This window comes from Myxine glutinosa, chromosome 10, assembly GCF_964187855.1.
Source record: "Myxine glutinosa chromosome 10, kmMyxGlut1.1, whole genome shotgun sequence".
Classification (NCBI taxonomy): Eukaryota; Metazoa; Chordata; class Myxini; order Myxiniformes; family Myxinidae; genus Myxine; species Myxine glutinosa.
In genome coordinates, this window is record NC_136270.1 from 56,670,932 (window position 1) to 56,691,706 (window position 20,775).

The 20,775-nt window shown below is 41.1% G+C and overlaps 1 protein-coding gene across 7 annotated transcripts in view; it reads left to right on the top strand.

The window, feature by feature from the left end:
- RBM33 (RNA binding motif protein 33) overlaps positions 1 to 20,775 on the top strand; it is a 306,232-nt gene that overhangs the window by 95,858 nt on the left and 189,599 nt on the right. For 4 of the 7 annotated variants that reach the window (XM_078785696.1, XM_078785698.1, XM_078785697.1 and 1 more), the window contains exon 4: positions 101 to 177. The exons of the other annotated variants lie outside the window; for them this stretch is intronic. In XM_078785696.1, the coding sequence (XP_078641822.1) occupies positions 101 to 177 (77 nt within the window). The remainder of the gene's footprint in view (positions 1 to 100; positions 178 to 20,775) is intronic. 7 annotated transcript variants of the gene reach the window in all.

Genomic DNA, 20,775 nt, shown 5'->3' on the forward strand with positions numbered 1-20,775 from the left:
ACCTTTCATTCTCACCACTCTCTTTTGCGATTAGCTTATTGACGTTGTCCTGCCTTTACCATTCACTAAAAACAACATTTTTGTGCATCCTGTAACCAAGGCAAATCTGGGCACTGTGGACGAGGAGCTCAACGAAGATCTTCTGCTTGGTAGCGATGAGGAGACCGACACCTTTCGGTGAGAGTTACTGTTGTTCTCCATTGCCTGGTTTAATTAAACTTGTTACCTCCGCCACTGAAGGTGGATGGAGGTTATGTTTTCACCCCTGTCTGTCGATATCTCAAAACGTTGTTGACGGATTCGGACGAAATTTGGCAGAGAGGTTGGGTATGTGACAAGGACGAAATGATTTGATTTTGGTGAATTTCCGGATTCGGATCCGGCTACAATAATTTTTAAAGTGATTCTTCACTTTTGGGAGATAGGGCCAAAAATGATATATAGCAGTATATGTCAAAAGGTTATGGACGGATTTGGCCGAAACTTGGTGGACCGGTTGTGTGTGTGACCAGGACAAATAGATTCGATTTTGGTGAAGATCTGAATATGGATTCGGATACGAGAATTATTTATTTTTTCAAGCGATTCTTCACCACTGAGAGATCGAGCGAAAAGCGATGTATGACATATTTAAAAAAGTTATGGACGAGTTATGACTAAGCTTGGTGGACGAGTTGGTTTGTTGACAAGAATAAGCCGATTAGATTTTGGTTCAGGTCTGAATCCACGTTCGGCCTATCAGTGGGATAGAAACCGTAAACTGTTCAGCCTGGCGGAGGTATGCGCTCTACCCGGTGCCCTTCTAGTTCAGGCAATGCTATCTTTCATAACGGCAGGCATAAAAATGACAAATTTCTTTTAAGCATTCAGCATTTCACCTTTTTTTCCCCCTGAAATCTGAAGTGTCCCGCCTCTCTGAACCTCTTCCCCGGATTGTCCTTTGCACACCATTGCTGAACAATGTCTAGTGTTACCATGTTTGTCGGTGGAAGTATTGGTAATGGAATTCTTTTAAACCCTAACTACCACATTATAATTAGTCTTGCCCCAAAGGGCATGCCGATGCGAGACTATTGCAATGACCGTGTGTGTGTGTGTGTGTGTGTGTGTGTGTTTTTTGTCTATTTCATGCTAAAAATAACAAACTGAACCGCTTCCTTCGGACATGGGTACAATTTTTAGTGTGAAATAGGCAAAGCCTAGAAGCGAACAAAACTCATTAGAATTTCCCTTTAGAACCCTTTTACAATTATCCTTTAAAAAAAATATACATTTTTTTGTATACTAAGTCGAGGCTTGTATAGGATGGACCTAACACGAACATATAATAAAGGGAGCGGGAGACAAGAGGGGTAGAGAGAGGAAAGCATAACAACAGTAGATAACTGGAACATCGGGAGATCTGTGAATGGGAGACGGCTGGGGCTGGGAACACGAGATAAAACAAGATGGACACTACAGGGGATTTCAGGGAAGGAAACGGAATTTGAAGGAGGTGGATTTGGGGTGTATTAACGGGGGAAGAAAAGATCAAAGTTTTGGATGGGGGAAGATAAGAGATGGTGGTGAACAGCTGATTTGAAGACCTGGAGGGAGGAGTGGGATTGAAGAGAGTGAGGGAGTTTGTTCCAGAGGTGGGAGAAAAGAGGAATGAAAGAGTGAAGGTGAGCAGAGAGTCTTGATTTTGGTAGTTTCACCAGAAGAGGGGTGCTGGCAGATCTTGTGCGACCTGTAGGAATATTCGGGGGACAGAGCAGAAACAGAACAGGGGGTGGAAGGCCGGAGAGGAGTCGGTGGAAGACAGAAAGGCCCTCAGAATCAGCTTCATCACGGAAGATACCAATGATTCTGAAAGCTTTGGTTTCTACAGCGTGAAGCCGAGCTAGGTGTGAGGCAGGAGCACCAACCCAGAGGGGAGAGCAGTACTCCATCAAGCTGTGGATGAAAGCTTTGCATGTGGTGATGAGCTCAGAAGTGCCAAGAAAGAACTTCGCACGATGGAGGATGCCGAGTCGTTGACTGACTTTGGAGGCCAGCTTGGAAATGTGGTTTTAACACTTTAAAACCCATTATAATAATCTCTTAGAACCCACTAAAATTACACTTTAGAACCCTTTAGAATTGAACTTGGTGGTTAGAAAGGTTCTTCTTCATTTTTGATGGACAGAAGGAAGGAAAGACATACCCAAATACTGAAGCAGCTTCACCGCTTAAAAATAATTGTCCTCCGTCGCACAGCGGAGCGAAAGGGGGACTATGGTTTTCCCCTCTGTCCGTGTGTCCGTCCGTCCGTCCGTCCGTGCGGGCGTGCGTGTCTGCGTGCGGGCGTGCGTGCGTGCGTGCGTAAGCGATGGACCGCATTCGAATTTGGTGTGTGGGTGCAACCCACGGCAAAATCCAAGATGGCCGCCGCCATGTATGTCTGATGCCATGTATGTCTGAACCTTGTGAGATGAATATCTTGAAAAATAAGCGAAGTACCAACTTCTAATTTGGTGTGTGGGTGTATCTCGGCAGAATGAAGAACGCTATTGAAAATTGGGTCGCCACGTCAAAATCAAAGATGGCCGCCACCATATATATGTCTGAACCTTGTGAGCGAAATATCTTGAAAAATAAGCGAAGTACCAACTTCTAATCTGGTGTGTGGGTGTATCTCGGCATAAGGAAGAACGCTATTGTAAATTGGGTCGCCACGTCAAAATCCAAGATGGCCGCCACCATATATATGTCTGAACCTTGTGAGTGAAATATCTTGAAAAATAAGCAAAGTACCAACTTATAATCTGGTGTTTGGGTGTATCTAGGCACAAGGAAGAACGCTATTGAAAATTGGGTCGCCACGTCAAAATCCAAGATGGCCGCCGCCATGTATGTCTGAACCTTGTGAGCGGAATATCTTGAAAAATAAGTGAAGTACCAACTTCTAATCTGGTGTTTGGGTCTATCTAGGCACAAGGAAGAACGCTATTAAAAATTGGGTCACCACGTCAAAATCCAAGATGGCCGCCTCCATGTATATCTTCTGAACCTTGTGAGCGAAATATCATATCATAGCATGTTTTCTGCGTCTTCCACTTTGTCAACTCACATCACTTCACCGACGGGGGACCTAGGCGTTAACGCTTGTCTTTACATCTTATTGCCATTTTGTTTGACTAAAGCAGTGCTTTTGGCATGAAAGACTTTTCATCTAGCAGTCTAGCTTGTCATAAAGCTAAATGCCACATTTATAGACTGCTTTATGAAAAATAAATACATAGCATGGTTGAACAAGTACTAGAGCCACTACCCCTGCCCCCCCCAAACCCTTTCTAACGCCCTGCTCTAAAGTACACCTTATCTCCACGCCATCGGTGTTCAGCCTGGTGTTGGCTTAGCGGTTAGGGTACCGGCTTGGGATCCTAGGATCCTGGGTTCGAATCCCGGTCGATCGCTGAATTAACGCCAGGGGGGTTGACTCAGTCTGTCATCCTTCCGAGGTCGGCAAATTGAGTACCAGCTTGCTGGGATGAATGATCCCGGTGTGTACCCCGGTTTAGAATAGGTACACCGTATCCCTGCGCATCGTAAGAGGCGACGAAGGGTTGGCGTCAGGAAGGGCATGCGGCCATAAAAACATTGCCTCAAACAGGGAACCATGATTGTCATGGGGCCCGCAAGGCTAACCCCCGCTCTAGCGGGGAAAATGGCCTTAAAACGATCATTCATTCATTATTCATCGGTGTTCAGCAAACAATACAACATCATAAGGATGGTGTTGGCTTTGCGGTTAGGGCGCAGGCTTGGGATCCCAGAATCCTGAGTTTGAATCCCGGTCGATCGCTGAATTAACGCCAGGGGTGTTGACTCAGCCTGTCATCCTTCCGAGGTCGGCAAATTGAGTACCAGCTTGCTGGGATGAATGATCACGGTGTGTACCCCGATTCAGAATAGGCACACTGTATCCCTGCGCATCGTAAGAGCGTGACCAAGGGTTGGAGTCAGGAAGGGCATCCGGCCATAAAAACATTGCCTCAAACAGGGAACCATGATTGTCATGGGGCCCACAAGGCCAACCCCCGCTCTTGCGGGGAAAATGGCCTTAAAACGATCATTCATTCATTTTCATTCTACATCAGGGGTTTTCAACCTTCATTTTTTATATGCATCCCACTTTTTCTCAGTGGCATTGACCATGCACCAATCAAGATCAAGAAGTGAAAAAGGTTTGATAAAAATGTAATCTCAGAGCATGATGAGATAAAAAGATCTTGATTACGAGCCTAATTTCATTCTCAAATACAGTTTTACAGGAAGCAGAAAAAAAAAGTAGCCAAGTCGATGGCACCATCGCACATCCCCATGCTTCACACCCAAAGCTAATTTGAAAGATCCCAAAATGTTTCACTGGGAATGATCCAATATCAGATTTTTAGTTCGTACCAAGTTTAGTGAATTTCTCCCCAACCGTTTAGGAGATAGCGTGACGTACTGACGGACGAATGGACCCGGTTACAATATCCCCTCCTTTTGTTTTTTCAAAAAGCGTGCGGAAACTTCTTTTAGAATGGTGGATCACTGCAAAAGGGAATTTCTTAGCCAGAATTCAATATCCCTTTGCTTTTTGAAAAACAATTGGGGATATTGTAATCGGATCAGTCTATCTGTCCCTTTGTCCATCCGTCCGTCCATCACACTATCTCCTCTTAAACGGTTGTGCAGAAATTCACCAAACTTAGTAGTTATGATAATCACATGACAAGAAGGTGCAAGAGCAGTATCATTTTGGCCCTACCACCCATGGCAGGGTTAAAAGGTCAACTACCACAAAATGCAAATTTGGGCACATTTTAAACATTTTTTAATGACGCTTTGTATGTGCATTACACAATCAACATTGATAGACGCATGCAATATGTAACAATTCGTTCATGTCCCAGTGGGTGGGGACTTAAGGTCACATGGGTCAAAATGGGAAAAATATACAACTAAAAATTTGATATTGGGTCGCTTCTGGTGGAACTTTTTGCCATTTTTAAATTTTGCTTTCGGTGGAAAGCGTGATAAGTTGCAATGGCACACCATTGTCTTTGCTCTAGATGCTATTTCAGAAATGTCTATTTTGCTATATTGCTAATTTTCATCTTAATGTAAACACTGGGCATACTTATTATCAACCAGATCATCAATAATCAACTAGATGAAAGTTATCAATAGACCACATTGAAGGACATCTTCAAGTTGCAGTCTGGGCTGACAGGATGGCCTAGAGGTCCGTACACTCGCCTCTAAGCTGTCTAGCGTGGGTTTGAATCCCTACCCAGCTATAAACTGGGTGCCCTACATCTGGCAAATGAAACACATTTACTTCTTCAGGCACCTGTATGAATCAAATTGGTGCCCCTTTATATGAACTTTTCTAGAGCATTACTTGGTTCCTCCTAAGAACACAAGGGTAGTCCAGCATGCACACGAGTTTTTGAATGTCCCTTCTTTTCTATTGTTTGGCATTTTCTGGAAGTGATGGAATGTCCCTTCTTTTCTATAGTTTGCCACATGGTGCATACCATATAAAGGGGCCTTTTCTATGCCTTTGGCATTTTCATCATTTTTCCCGAGTCGAAATGTCCAACCTTTTTGGGATCGCCCATATGAGCCAAGCAAAAGTAGGACTACGTGTCCTGAAGCTCACCGGATCAGGAGCAACAGTCACTCAAACCCCCGAAAGATCCTCTCAGACCCTGATATTTTTAATGCCATGAACAAAGTTTGGTACATCAGGGCGATGACGGTTGTGATGAAGTTTCATTTAAGTTGTGTGTGTAGTTTTCTGAGAAGAGAGCAAGTACCTATTTTTGGGGGGTTAACCCCACCTCCCCCACCCCATACAGCGTACACCCTCTTTAATGAATGCAGATTTCGAATTTGTTTCTATTGAATTAATTAGACCTATTGGCCGATGTATTTACCAAGTTTCAGCTAGTTTCAATCTATAGCCTTTGAGATATGAGCGCCAACACATTTTGGGTTGACAGACGGATGGACGGACAGACACCTGCGTGAATTTGAGGGTTTTCTTATTAAAACTCAAGAATGCAGAAACGGACATATTACCTCAACGTACAAAGTATTTACTTCTGTAATTTGCAGCCAATTTCGTCCAGTAGAAGCCGAGAAACAAATTTGCAGTCCCCATGTCAAAGTTTATGCAGAGAAACGATCCCTTATATAAAGGGAGGGGTGCTTTGCGCCTCCCTTGATTACAAATTCCTGCCCCAAGCAGCAGGGGCATTGCATCAGCGGCACAACCGCTCCCTCAGCCAATGATGCTACCCTGCTGCCTTGTACTGCATTGATCGAAGAAGAAGTTGTAGTCTTGCTCAAAGTTTAGGTTTCAGCACACAGAGGGACGATAATCCATTCTAAAATAGTCTAGTAGGAAGACTAGGTCCCTCTGCACCCCCCGGAGATATACTTCTAATCAGTGTTTCTAGATTGGAGAAAATGTGTAGAAAATGACTAGCTATGGCCCCAAGCTGAAAAAATGTCCCACATACCATTTTTATGCAAATTACTGCTGCAAATTTTATGCAAAATTATGCAAATTTTATGCAAATTTTTGATGAGGAGTAGAGTTGAGGGGTCTTTGAGGGCTTCATCGAGGTGCTCTCGGTTGCAAGACTGGGTCATTCTGAGAAGCACAGCAGGGTCAGAGATCATGATGTTCTCCTCCTCAGTGAATCTCTCCATCAACAGCCTCTCCATTGCCTCACACACTGTTTTGAGGCAAAAGAGGGACTTTGCGTAGGCCTTTCCACTGAGAACACCTTTGAGAGATCCACTTGTTACTAGTTGTGCCTCAAAGAGAATCTCTGCATATCCAGAACCACGCATCTTGTGTCCAGTGAGCATCCCGATGTAGTTCATGGATGTGTGGAAGGGTCCAATCGTTACTACATGACTAGCAAATTCATTTGGCCAGCGCCAGATGATGGGAAGGGCTTTCATGCAGACACCCAGATCAAATGTATTCAGGACCCATCTCTGACCCACCTCAGCAGTTGCTGCCTCGGAACGCTTCAGTAGCTCACGAACAACTGCGTTGTCTGTGATCGGTTGGTGGATAGGCGTGCAGTAGTCGACTGTTGATTTGCTGGGTGGGGGAGAACCAGTTGCAGAGGTGAAACCCCCTAGCCCAGGCACAGGCTGCAGGCCATTGCCATGCCATGCAGGCACCAGGCACAGACCGATCACAGACAACGCAGTTGTTCGTGAGCTACTGAAGCGTTCCGAGGCAGCAACTGCTGAGGTGGGTCAGAGATGGGTCCTGAATACATTTGATCTGGGTGTCTGCATGAAAGCCCTTCCCATCATCTGGCGCTGGCCAAATGAATTTGCTAGTCATGTAGTAACGATTGGACCCTTCCACACATCCATGAACTACATCGGGATGCTCACTGGACACAAGATGCGTGGTTCTGGATATGCAGAGATTCTCTTTGAGGCACAACTAGTAACAAGTGGATCTCTCAAAGGTGTTCTCAGTGGAAAGGCCTACGCAAAGTCCCTCTTTTGCCTCAAAACAGTGTGTGAGGCAATGGAGAGGCTGTTGATGGAGAGATTCACTGAGGAGGAGAACATCATGATCTCTGACCCTGCTGTGCTTCTCAGAATGACCCAGTCTTGCAACTGAGAGCACCTCGATGAAGCCCTCAAAGACCCCTCAACTCTACTCCTCATCAAAAATTTGCATAAAATTTGCATAATTTTGCATAAAATTTGCAGCAGTAATTTGCATAAAAATGGTATGTGGGACATTTTTTCAGCTTGGGGCCATAGCTAGTCATTTTCTACACATTTTTTCCAATCTAGAAACACTGATTAGAAGTATATCTCCGGGGGGTGCAGAGGGACCTAGTCTTCCTACTAGACTAAAACAACCATGTCGATGGAAACACCATCAGGTTATGAAATTGAAAAGGGGTTTGAACTAGCTTTGCATTCAGTTTGGGAAGATCAGCGAAGTAGGACATTAACTTTTCATTCAATGCAGTGAGATGGCTTTGAATGAGGATTTTCAAGAACTCTCCTCATCCCTCACCATCTCCACGTGCACTGATGTTTAGTCAAACTTTCGAACATTTTAAAATTCCCATGCCCAACCTTCATGGCCCAGAGGAATGGCTAAGGCAACCACATTGATCCAGGAATAAAAGTATCAGTCGGTAACATTTCCTGCCAATTAGGGTCGGTAATTTATGGGGATTCTTCTTCTTCTTTCTCTGCGACCCATTCGTTTTTGTCAAATTTCACCAGAACAGTAATTGCAGATCTGTAATCTCTTTATCATTAACAAATTTCATTAGTTTCATTAACAAATCAACCAAACACACACGCCAAACACACACGCCAAACACACACGCCAAACACACACGCCAAACACACGCCAAACACACACGCCAAACATACAACAACAACACAACATGCATTTTAAGGCCATTTTCCCTGCTAGAGCAGGGGTTAGCCTTGCGGTCCCCATGACAATCTTCTCCATCTTGCCCTATTTTCTGCATCTCTCCTTGTTAACCCCCTTGCCCGCATTTCTTCTTCCACCATCTTTAGCCAAGTCTTTCTCGGTCTTCCCCATCCTCTACTTCCTTCTACATTCATTTCCATCACTCTTCTCAACCAGTCACTTTCATCCTTCCTCAACACATGACCAAACCATCTCAACCTGTTCCTCTTCACAGCATCAATCACAGGCTCTATTCCCATCATCTTTCGCAATTCATCATTTGTCTTCCTGTCTCTCAACGATACTCCACACATCCACCGAACCATTTGCATTTCCACCCTTTCCAGCCTTCGTTGCTGCACACACCAAAAACACACACGCCAAAAACACACACCCCAAACACACACACCCCAAACACACACACACCAAACACTTAACATAGCCATTAAGCTTGGGGGAAGTGCTGTCACTACCGTCCCTTTTTTATTATTTGTACACCGCTCCTTTCCTACGCCATCTCCAGGCATTGCAAAACGTCATTGCCGGGCACCGAAGGGGGCTCGGCAGTGACGCACGCTGAAAGGGAGTACTCAGTTTTCACTTTGGTTGTTTGTTTGTTTTCTTGTTGTACACCGCTCCTTTCCTATGCCATCTCCAGGCATTGCAAATCGTCATTGCCGGGCACCGAAGGGGGCTCGGCAGTGATGCACGCTGAAAGAGAGTACTCAGTTTTCACTCTGGTTGTTTGTTTGTTTTCTTGTTGTACACCGCTCCTTTCCTATGCCATCTCCAGGCATTGCAAATCGTCATTGCCTGGCACCGAAGGGGGCTCGGCAGTGACGCACGCTGAAAGAGAGTACTCAGTTTTCACTCTGGTTGTTTGTTTGTTTTCTTGTTGTACACCGCTCCTTTCCTATGCCATCTCCAGGCATTGCAAATCGTCATTGCCGGGCACCGAAGGGGGCTCGGCAGTGACGCACGCTGAAAGGGAGTACTCAGTTTTCACGCTGGTTGTTTTCTTGTTTGTTTTCTTTCTTGTTTTCTTTCTTTCTTGCTTGTTTGTCTGGGCGATATCTCAGCCATCCTTTGAGCTAGGAAGCTGAAATTTCTGCACAATAGTGAGCAAGTCCTTTGTCAAAAACGCTATTTTTTGTTTTTTTAATTATCAATTAATTGAGGAGTTATTTAATTATTAGCTATTAATTAAGTACAGTACTTAAGTACAGCCTGGTGTTGGGCTAGCGGCTAGGGTGCCAGCTTAGGATCCCAGGATCCTGGGTTCGAATCCCGGTCGATCGCTGAATTAACGCCAGGGGGTTGACTCAGCCTGTCATCCTTCCGAGTCGGCTAATTGAGTACCAGTTCACTGGTAATTCCCTGCTTGTCGTAAAAGGCGACAAAAAGGGTTGGCGGCAGGAAGGGCATCCGGCCGTAAAACATTGCTTCAAAAAGGGGACCGAAAAACAACAACAACAACAACCCCGAAAAAGGCCAACCCCCGCTTTGCGGGGAAAAATGGCCTCCAAATGTGGTTATTATTATTATTTTTTAAAATTAAGTACAGTACTTATTTAATTAATCAAATTTCCTTTCTCTTCTGACCATTAACTCAGGCATCTTTTGAGTTAGGAAGCTGATATTTGGACATGGCAATGACCAGGTGATTTGGCTGCAAAGGCTATTTTTGATTTATTAATTAACCAATTAATCAATTAAACGATTAATTATTTGATTAATGACAAATTTTTTTTTTTTTTAAAGTTACAGATTCTGATGAAATGGTGGTGGTTTATGTGTTCTCTGACCAAATTGATTCATAACTTAATTTTTTTATGATTATTATTTATTTATTTTCATTATTAACCATTTATTTATTTTCTTTCTCATTTGGCCAATATCTCAGGCACCTTTTGAGCTCGGAAGCTAATATTTGGACATGAGTGACCAAGTGATGTGGCTATCAAGGATATTTTTGATTTATTGATTAATCAATTCATCAATTAATCAATCAATTATTTTATTATTCGATTAATTACTAAAAATGTTTTTTTTTTTTCAGTCACAGATTCTGATGAAATGGTGGTGGTTTATGTGTTCTGTGACCGAATTGATTAATAATTTAATTTTTTAATGATTATTATTTATTTATTTTGATTAGTAATCATTTATTTATTTTCTTTCCCATATGGCCAATATCTCAGGCACCTTTTGAGCTCGGAAGCTAATATTTGGACATGACAGTGACCAAGTGATGTGGCTATCAAGGATATTTTTGATTTATTGATTAATCATTTAATCGATTAATTATTTATTGATTAATCGATTAATTATTTATTTATTAATCAATTAATTATTAATTTTTTTATTAATGACTTATTTAATTAAATTTCTAAAAGATACATCTTCGGATGAAGCACTCGTGGTTTAGTTATGCTATTAGCCAATTGATTAAGAAAATATTTTATGATAATCTTTTATTGATTTTAATTATACAATTAATCAATCAATTGAAGATCATAGAATTATAACCAGGCTAAGTCACATTTTTATAGGTATTGAGTTAGTGACATTTTTACATAAAAGATGGCTCTCTCCATTGTCTAAAACCACTACCTGGGTGATATCTGCATCATGGCCCGAACTAGAACCGAGTAAATAGGTCAAAATACAGAATTACATTCAGACTAAGTCCACCTATGTGACTTAGCCTGGTTGTAGTACTCGACACGAAGTGGGCACATGGCTCATGCCTGTCAGCCATTTTGCTGAAGTCAGCTTAGCTCATGTTTTTATGACATGATACATTTCATAAAATATAAAGGTAAGCTTAAATAATATTTCATTTATCCTCTGGAAAGCAGGGAACACAAAATGCATCATGGTATATCTTCCATTTCGGGGAATACATTCATTTTCTTCAGATTGGACTTGGCCCGATTGTAATACTAGACAACATGTACAGGCAAATGTATTGAAAATCACATGATGTCCTATTCATAGTCAGATTCATTGTCCATGAATGAATGAATGAATGATCGTTTTTTTAAGGCCATTTTTCCCCGCTAGAGCGGGGGTTAGCCTTGCGGGCCCCATGACAATCATGGTTCCCTGTTTGAGGCAATGTTTTTATGGCCGGATGCCCTTCCTGACGCCAACCCTTGGTCACGCTCTTATGATGCGCAGGGATACAGTGTGCCTATTCTGAATCGGGGTACACACCGTGATCATTCATCCCAGCAAGCTGGTACTCAATTTGCCGACCTCGGAAGGATGACAGGCTGAGTCAACCCCCCTGGCATTAATTCAGCGATCGACCGGGATTCGAACCCAGGATCCTAGGATCGCAAGCCGGCACCCTAACCGCTAAGCCAACGCCAGGCTGGTGAGCATTTTCGGCGATTTTTGGAATAGATAATTCCCGTGTTGACAGAGTGAGGGAACTGCCTGAAATGCGAGCACCCTCAGACAAAAGGGGCAAGCACGTAAAGCGCAAAACAAAAGAGGAAGTAAAGGACCGCGTACGAAATCACATCAAGAGCTTCCCACACCGAAAATCACACTACTCGCTGGCAAAAAATGAAGGAAGGTGCTATCTTCCGGAAGGATTAAGTGTTAGACGCATGTGGCTTACTCTATCTTGAAGCAAATGAGCCAGCTCAACTCGCTTGTCTAAAAAACAACCAGAAGTATACGGGAGAAGTAAAACTGTGGTTGTACAACCAGATCTTTGTGACAGAGTTCAATCTGTCATTTGGCATGCCAAGGAGTGACACTTGTGCTATGTGTGACACTTTGAATAACAAAATATCCGCTGCTGAGCCCAAAAGTGACCAACAAAAAGACTTGCAAAATCAGCTAGAACTTCACCAGAGGAGAGGCGAAAAAGGGTACGAAACCCTGAGGACCCACCAAGATGAAGCTAAGAAAGGAAATCTGTCAATGTTGACTTTTGATTTTCAACAGAACTTGCCCCTTCCTACTGTTGATACGTCGGACATGTTCTATAGCAGGATGCTGTGGGTATACAATTTCGGGATCCATGATTGTGCTATTGAGCTAATGAGCTAGGGACAATGAACTTATGGACAGAGACCTCTGCAAAAAGAGGTGCCTCAGAGGTATGCAGCTGTTTGGAAAAATACTTTCAGATGCATGAATCCAAACCTCGCTTGGTCTTATTTACTGATGGATGTCCTGGTCAAAATAAAAACAAAACTGTAATAGGTTACCTGCAACATCAGATAGAAACTGGACGTTTCGAAAGGATTGACCATTTCCTTTTGACCAGAGGACACACATTCCTGCCTAACGATAGCGATTTCACCAGTATTGAAATATACAAAAGAAAAAGGACGGCCTTCGTTGTGGATCACTGTAAGGAAACCATCGAAAAAGCACAAGAACTCAATCCATTCAAAGTTGTAATGATGAAAAGTGGCGAATTCAAAGATTACAAAGCATGGTTAGATAAGAAAGTCAAAGCTCAAATGAAAGATCAAACAGGGAACAATGTGCCTATCAGGAAACTGATGTGGTATTCGTATGGCATAAGTGAAAGGGCCACAGACACAGAAAATCATGTTTGGTTTAATTAATAGATATTGCTTCACTTAACACTTAATCGTCCTTTTTTTTGAATAAATATCACTCGATTGGCCCCCGCCTCCCAAAAAACGGCGATTTGATTGCTCATGTGACTGGCTACGTCATCGAGGGAATTTTTGTTGCTGCTGGTAGTTTTTAGCTGGTAGTGGAGTCTCGCCCCTAAAATCGTGATGTTCATTCATGATGTCACCTGTGTGATGTAATCGAGGGAAAGGTTTCTCAGCATGCAATGATAACTGCCTGACCAAGAATCTTCTGATAGTCAAAATCATTATTAAAAACTGTTTGTAAACAGTGTGTCTGTGTCTTTCTGTGTCTGTGGCCCTTGAAGAGCTAGACCGTGGCTCCGAGCGTTCCCGGCTCATACCTCATAAAAATGAGGTGTGGGCAAGGCACAGCTACAGTCAATTTGAGCCCTGGGTCAAGTTCAATCTATGGTCAAGTTCAAGTTCAATAGGAAAGCAAATGAAGCAGCCAACAATCCACAACAGAAATACCTGATGGGCATGTTCCTCTTAAGCTAGAAAAATATAATGATCTTCAGAAACTAGTGAATAAGAATATCATACCTCTAGAACATCAGGATTTCTACCGAAATCTGCCACATGTTGGACATGTGCATCGCAAAAATGCCAACAATGATGAAAGTGACAGTGATGGTGACGATTACGAATACTGAATGAGGCCTTGTACTCCTGAACTACATGAATATCGACTAAACATTTAAACATGTTCATAATCTGAACATTTATAGTTTTCTGAACATTTAAAGTTGTCTGAACGTTTGTAGTTCTAAACATATATAGTTTTCTGAACATTTAAAGTTGTCTGAATGTTTGTAGTTCTGAACATTTATAGTTTTCTGAACATTTATAGTTTTCTGAACATTTGTAGTTCTGAACATTTATAGTTTTCTGAACATTTAAAGTTGTCTGAATGTTTGTAGTTCTGAACATTTATAGTTTTCTGAACATTTAAAGTTGTCTGAACGTTTGTAGTTCTAAACATATATAGTTTTCTGAACATTTAAAGTTGTCTGAATGTTTGTAGTTCTGAACATTTATAGTTTTCTGAACATTTAAAGTTGTCTGAATGTTTGTAGTTCTGAACATTTATAGTTTTCTGAACATTTAAAGTTGTCTGAACGTTTGTAGTTCTAAACATATATAGTTTTCTGAACATTTAAAGTTGTCTGAATGTTTGTAGTTCTGAACATTTATCGTTTTCTGAACATTTATAGTTTTCTGAACGTTTATAGTTTTCTGAACATTTATAGTTTTCTGAACATTTATAGTTTTCTGAAAATATCTAGTTGTCTGAATGTTTGTAGTTCTGAACATTTATATTTTCTGAACATTTATAGTTTTCTGAACATTTATAGTTTTCTGAACATTTATAGTTTTCTGAAAATATCTAGTTGTCTGAATGTTTGTAGTTCTGAACATTTATAGTTTTCTGAACATTTATAGTTTTCTGAAAATATCTAGTTGTCTGAATGTTTGTAGTTCTGAACATTTATAGTTTTCTGAACATTTATAGTTTTCTGAACATTTATAGTTTTCTGAACATTTATAGTTTTCTGAACATTTATAGTTTTCTGAACATTTATAGTAGTCTGAATGTTTGTAGTTCTGAACATTTATAGTTTTCTGAACATTTATAGTTTTCATGGTGATGTTTACGAATACTGAACGCGGGGCTGAACGAGGCCTTGTACTCGCTCCTGAACTACATGAATATCGACTAAACATTTAAACATGTTCATAATCTGAACATTTATAGTTTTCTGAACATTTATAGTTTTCATGGTGATGTTTACGAATACTGAACGCGGGACTGAACGAGGCCTTGTACTCGCTCCTGAACTACATGAATATCGACTAAACATTTAAACTTGTTCATAATCTGAACATTTCTAGTTTTCTGAACATTTATAGTTTTCATGGTGATGTTTACGAAAACTGAACGCGGGACTGAACGAGGCCTTGTACTCGCTCCTGAACTACATGAATATCGACTAAACATTTAAACATGTTCATAATCTGAACATTTATAGTTTTCTGAACATTTATAGTTTTCATGGTGATGTTTACGAAAACTGAACGCGGGACTGAACGAGGCCTTGTACTCGCTCCTGAACTACATGAATATCGACTAAACATTTAAACATGTTCATAATCTGAACATTTATAGTTTTCTGAACATTTATAGTTTTCTGAACATTTATAGTTTTCTGAACGTTGGTCAAATAGTTACACTTTTATTGAATAAATCACTCATGATAAAATTACCGGTATATTTCTGTTCCTTGTGCTCTTTTAAACATTTACTAATCAACCCCTACTTGTGTCAATATTACAAATGGGCCAAGTCCATTGTGACTTACCTGGTTATAATATTAGCCATATTGGGATGTTGGAGTTTTGCCCTATTTTTACCCCATAGGAGTGATGAAAACATACATAACTATTTCATTGAACCTTTTGGTGATGCAGGAATGAAACAAATATGATCACTTAAACGTGAGCAATATAAACATAAAAATATTTTTAACGTTTTTCTCGAAATGATTAAACTGTGACTTAGCCTGGTTATAATTCTATGGTCTTGAATTAGTGTACACCTCTCCCTCCCAATGCAGCCTCTATGAGCTGCACTGCGGTATTGCCGGGCCCCGGAGGCGCCCCGGCAATGCCGCGCTGTAGGATATTTAATTATTTGGCATGGGGGCGGTGTACTTTGAATGTATGTGTACTTGTTTTCTTTCTTTCTTGTTTGTTTGTCCGGGCGATATCTCAGCCATCCTTTGAGCTAGGAAGCTGAAATTTCGGCACAATAGTGAGCAAGTCCTTTGTCAAAAACGATATTTTTTGTTTTTTGCTTAATCAATTAATTGAGGAGTTATTTAATTATTAGCGATTAATTAAGTACACTGGAACCCCGCTATAACGAACACCAGTATTACGAACTTCCGGATATAACGAACGAACTTCTTGTCCCCCGCATATTTAATGAGATTCTATTGTTTAACGTAAGGCAAATCAATATGGCGACACCGTCCCGTAAATGCAAGATCTTGTCAGTTGAAGACAAGCTCTGTATCATTGATCGTCTCAGTCTTGGTGAGAAAGCAGCAAACCTTTCCAGAGAATACGGCATTCCTAAGAGCAGCATATCAACGTTCAAAGGAAAGGAAAAGGAGTTACGGGAATTTGTCCACAAATGCAGTCAACAAGATGGTTTGAAGCGGAAGAAAATGCGGCAGGCGAATGACGGCGATCTCGACCAGGCAGTCTATCTATGGTTCGAACAACAACGAGCTGCCAACATACCGATTTCCGGCCCTATGGTTATGAGAAAGCTATAGCATTATCAAAAGAAATGCATGGTGAGGACAGAAAATTCACCGGGTCCACTGGATGGCTCTATCGGTGGAAAAATCGTCATGGTATACGCGCACTCAAGATTTCCGGGGAAGACAAGTCATGTGACGATGCAGCGGCTGCCGAGTTCATTCCAGAACTGAGAAACATTATCGAATCTGAAGGTTACAGTCCGATCAGATTTACAACGCAGATGAAACAGGACTTTTTTTCAAGTGCCTACTCTGATGACGCCAATGAACCACAAGAAGTTCCAGCAACATCTGATGTAATTGCCGGACTTGAAACAGCACTTTCCTGGTTTGAAGGGCAACCAGTCGCCAGCATTAAAGTTTTACAGCTCCGTCAGCTATTATCTTATGCACGCAAAGAAAACGCCACCTCCAAGAGTAAACAATCCAAGATTACCAGTTTCTTCACGCAGTAAATTGAACATTCGGTGAATATTACATGTGCTTGAACATTTTATTTATGTACTTGAACATGTGCATGTACTTAAACATGTACTTGAATATTACATGTACTTGAACAATGACACAACAGCAAGGCTTTTTAAAGATTTTATTCGTACAATCGAACAATAAAATGTACATGAATGAACAATACAAAGAGTTTGTTGTTTTGCATATGAATAGGTGTGATAGTATGGTGATTCGTACGTTATTCAGTATTACGAACACTTCAAAATAACGAACTTTTTTTATGTCTCCCGAACAGTTCGTTATATCGGGGTTACAGTGTATTTATTTAATTAATCAAATTTCCTTTCTCTTCTGACCATCAACTCAGGCACCTTTTGAGTTAGGAAGCTGATTTTTGGACATGCCAATGACCAGGTGATTTGGCTGCAAAGGCTATTTTTGATTTATTAATTAATCAATTAATCAATTAATCGATTAATTATTTAATTATTCGATTAATGACTAAAATTTTTTTATTTTTTAAGTTACAGATTCTAATGAAATGGTGGTGGTTTATGTGTTCTCTGACCGAATTGATTAATAATTTAATTTTTTAATGATTATTATTTATTTATTTTTTATTATTAATCATTTTTTTCTTTTCTTCCTCATTTGGCCAATATCTCAGGCACCTTTTGAGCTAGGAAGGTAATATTTGGACATGTCACCAAGTGATGTGGCTATCAAGGATATTTTTGATTTATTGATTAATCAATTAATCGATTAATTATTTAATTATTTAATTATTCAATTAGTTTCTAATTTTTTTTTTTTTCCAGTTGCAGATTCTGATGAAATGGTGGTGGTTTATGTGTTCTGTGACCGAATTGATTTTTAATTTAATTTTTAAATGATTATTATTTATTTATTTTCATTATTAATCATTTATTTATTTTCTTTCTCATTTGGCCAATATCTCAGGCACCTTTTGAGCTAGGAAGCTAATATTTGGACATGACAGTGACCAAGTGATTCGGCTATCAAGGATATTTTTGATTTATTGATTAATCATTTAATCGATTAATTATTTATTAATTAATCAATATATATATATATTTTTTTACGATTGTTATTTATTTATTTTCATTATTAATCATTTATTTATTTTCTTTCTCATTTGGCCAATATCTCAGGCACCTTTTGAGCTCGGAAGCTAATATTTGGACATGAGTGACCAAGTGATGTGGCTATCAAGGATATTTTTGATTTATTGATTAATCAATTAATCAATTAATCGATTAATTATTTAATTATTCAATTTATTACTAAAAAAAAATAAAAAAATTCAGTTGCAGATTCTGATGAAATGGTGGTGGTTTATGTGTTCTGTGACCGAATTGATGAATAATTAATTTTTTTAATGATTAATTATTTATTTATTTTCATTATTAATCATTTATTTATTTTCTTTCTCATTTGGCCAATATCTCATTCACCTTTTGAGCTATGAAGCTAATATTTGGACATGACAGTGACCAAGTGATGTGGCTATCAAGGATATTTTTGATTTGTTGTTTAATCATTTAATCGATTAATTATTTATTGATTAATCAATTAATTATTTAATTTTTTATTAATGACTTATTTAATTAAATTTCTTAAAGACACATCTTCGGATGAAGCACTATTGGTTTAGTTATGCTAATAGCCAACTGATTAAGAAAATATTTTGTGATAATCTTTTATTGATTTTAATTATACAATTAATCAATCAATTATTGTACACCTCTTCCTCCCAATCCACTATGAGATGCACTGCGGTATTGCCGGGCGCCTTTGGCGCCCCGGCAATGCCGCGCTGCAGGATATTTAATTATTTGGCATGGGGGCGGTGTACTTTGAATGTATCTGTACTTGTTTTTGTTTTTTTTGTATACAGAATCGAGGCTCGTGAAAGAGCTAACAATTATCACAACAAAAAATCAAACACAAACAAAATATATAAAAAGAGGGAGCGGTAGACAAGATGGGGAGAGAAGGGGAAGCACACAAACACAACATTTGAGAGCAGGGACATCGGGTGATGTGTGGGAGGGAGAGGGCTTGGGGGGAGGAGGCGTGTGAAGGAGGAGGGTGGGGGGGGGGGGGGTGGGTGAAGTATAAAACACAAGGACACCAAGGACTTCCAGGAGAGAAGTTGGTATTTCAAAAAAGTGGATTTGTGGTGAAATTAGCAGGGGTAGAAAATATCAAGGTTTTGGATGGGGGAAGATAAGAGATGGTGGTGAACAGCTGTTTTGAAGACCTGGAGGGAGGAGTGGGATTGAAGAGAGTGAGGGAGTTTGTTCCAGAGGTGGGAAAAAAGAGGAATGAAGGAGTGAAGGTGAGCAGAGAGTCTTGATTTTGGCAGTTTAACCATAAGAGGGTTGCAGGCAGATCTTGTGCGACCTGCAGGAATATTTGGGGGACAGAGCTCAGAGAGAGCTGGGGGAGCAAGGCCGGAGAGGAGTCGGTAGAAGACGGAAAGACCACCAACCTGCCTGCGGTGAGTAAGTGAAAGGCCCTCGGAGATGGCTTCATCGCGGGAGATTCCAATGATTCTGAACGCTTTGGTTTCAACAGCGTGAAGACGATCTAGGTGTGAGGCAGGAGCACCAGCCCAGAGGGGAGAGCAGTACTCCATTGAGCTGCGGATGAAAGCCTTGTATGTGGTGAGGAGCTCAGGTGTGCCAATGAAGGACTTCCACGATGGAGGATGCCCAGTCGGCGACTGGCTTTGGAGGCCAGCTTGGAAATGTGGTTTTCCCAGGAAAGATCATGGCAGATAGTGAGACCCAAAAGCTTGAGTGACAGAACTTCTTGGAGAGGATTATTCAGAAAGTGGATGGGAGGGTTGTCCAGACGGTCTTTTCGGAGAGACATCGTAAGAGTGTGAGATTTGTCAGGATTGAAAGACATGTTCCACTTGTTTGCCCAGTCTGTGATTTTGTCCAGGTCTGCAGAGAGTGAGGAGGCTGCAGACTGCCGATCTGAGGGATGAGGAATGGAGCGGCAGAGAGTGGAGTCATCAGCAAAGAGATAGAGAGGATTTTCAAAAGAGTCAGAGAGATCATTGATGAAGACCAGAAAAAGCACAGGGCCCAGAACACTGCCTTGGGGAACTCCAGCCTGAACAGGAAGAGGAGATGAGAGAAACCCATTCAGGACCACACATTGACTGCGACTAGAGAGGAAGTCCGCCAGCCATGCGTGGAGATTTTCATGGATACCAAAGGAGGAGAGTTTGGTGAGCAGAGCGGGGTGCCAGACCGTATCGAAGGCACGTGATATGTAAAGGGAGACAGCTCTAATTTCCTGTTTGGCATTGAGGACCTCCGTCCATTGTTGAGACAGCAGAAGCAGCATGTCCAGAGTAGAGTGACCTGCTCTGTAACCAAATTGATGATCAGAGATCAAGCCATTGGAGAACAGGAAAGATTTCATATCAGAAGCAATGATGGATTCCATGACTTTGCTGATAATTGGGAGAAGGCTGATTGGTCTGTAATTGCAAGGAGCTGTTTTTGCACCTTTTTTATGTAAAGCGGTGATGTTGGCTGATTTCCAAGCAGATGGCAGATGACCTTGAGCAAAAGAGAGCGTGAAGAGAACAGAGAGAGGGAGTGAAAGAGCGGAAGAACAGGATTTTAGGACCCGTGGGCTGATGCCGTCAGGTCCAGTTGCAGAATCAGAGTCGAGGGTTGACAGAAACTTTTCCACCTTGTCAGGAGGAAAGGACACAGAGTTCAGGAGCGGCTGGGTATGACTGGGTACGGTGGGTACAGAGAGGGATGGGTTTGGGACACAAGATTTAGAGGCAAACACGGAGTTGAGGCATTCAGCCTTTTCA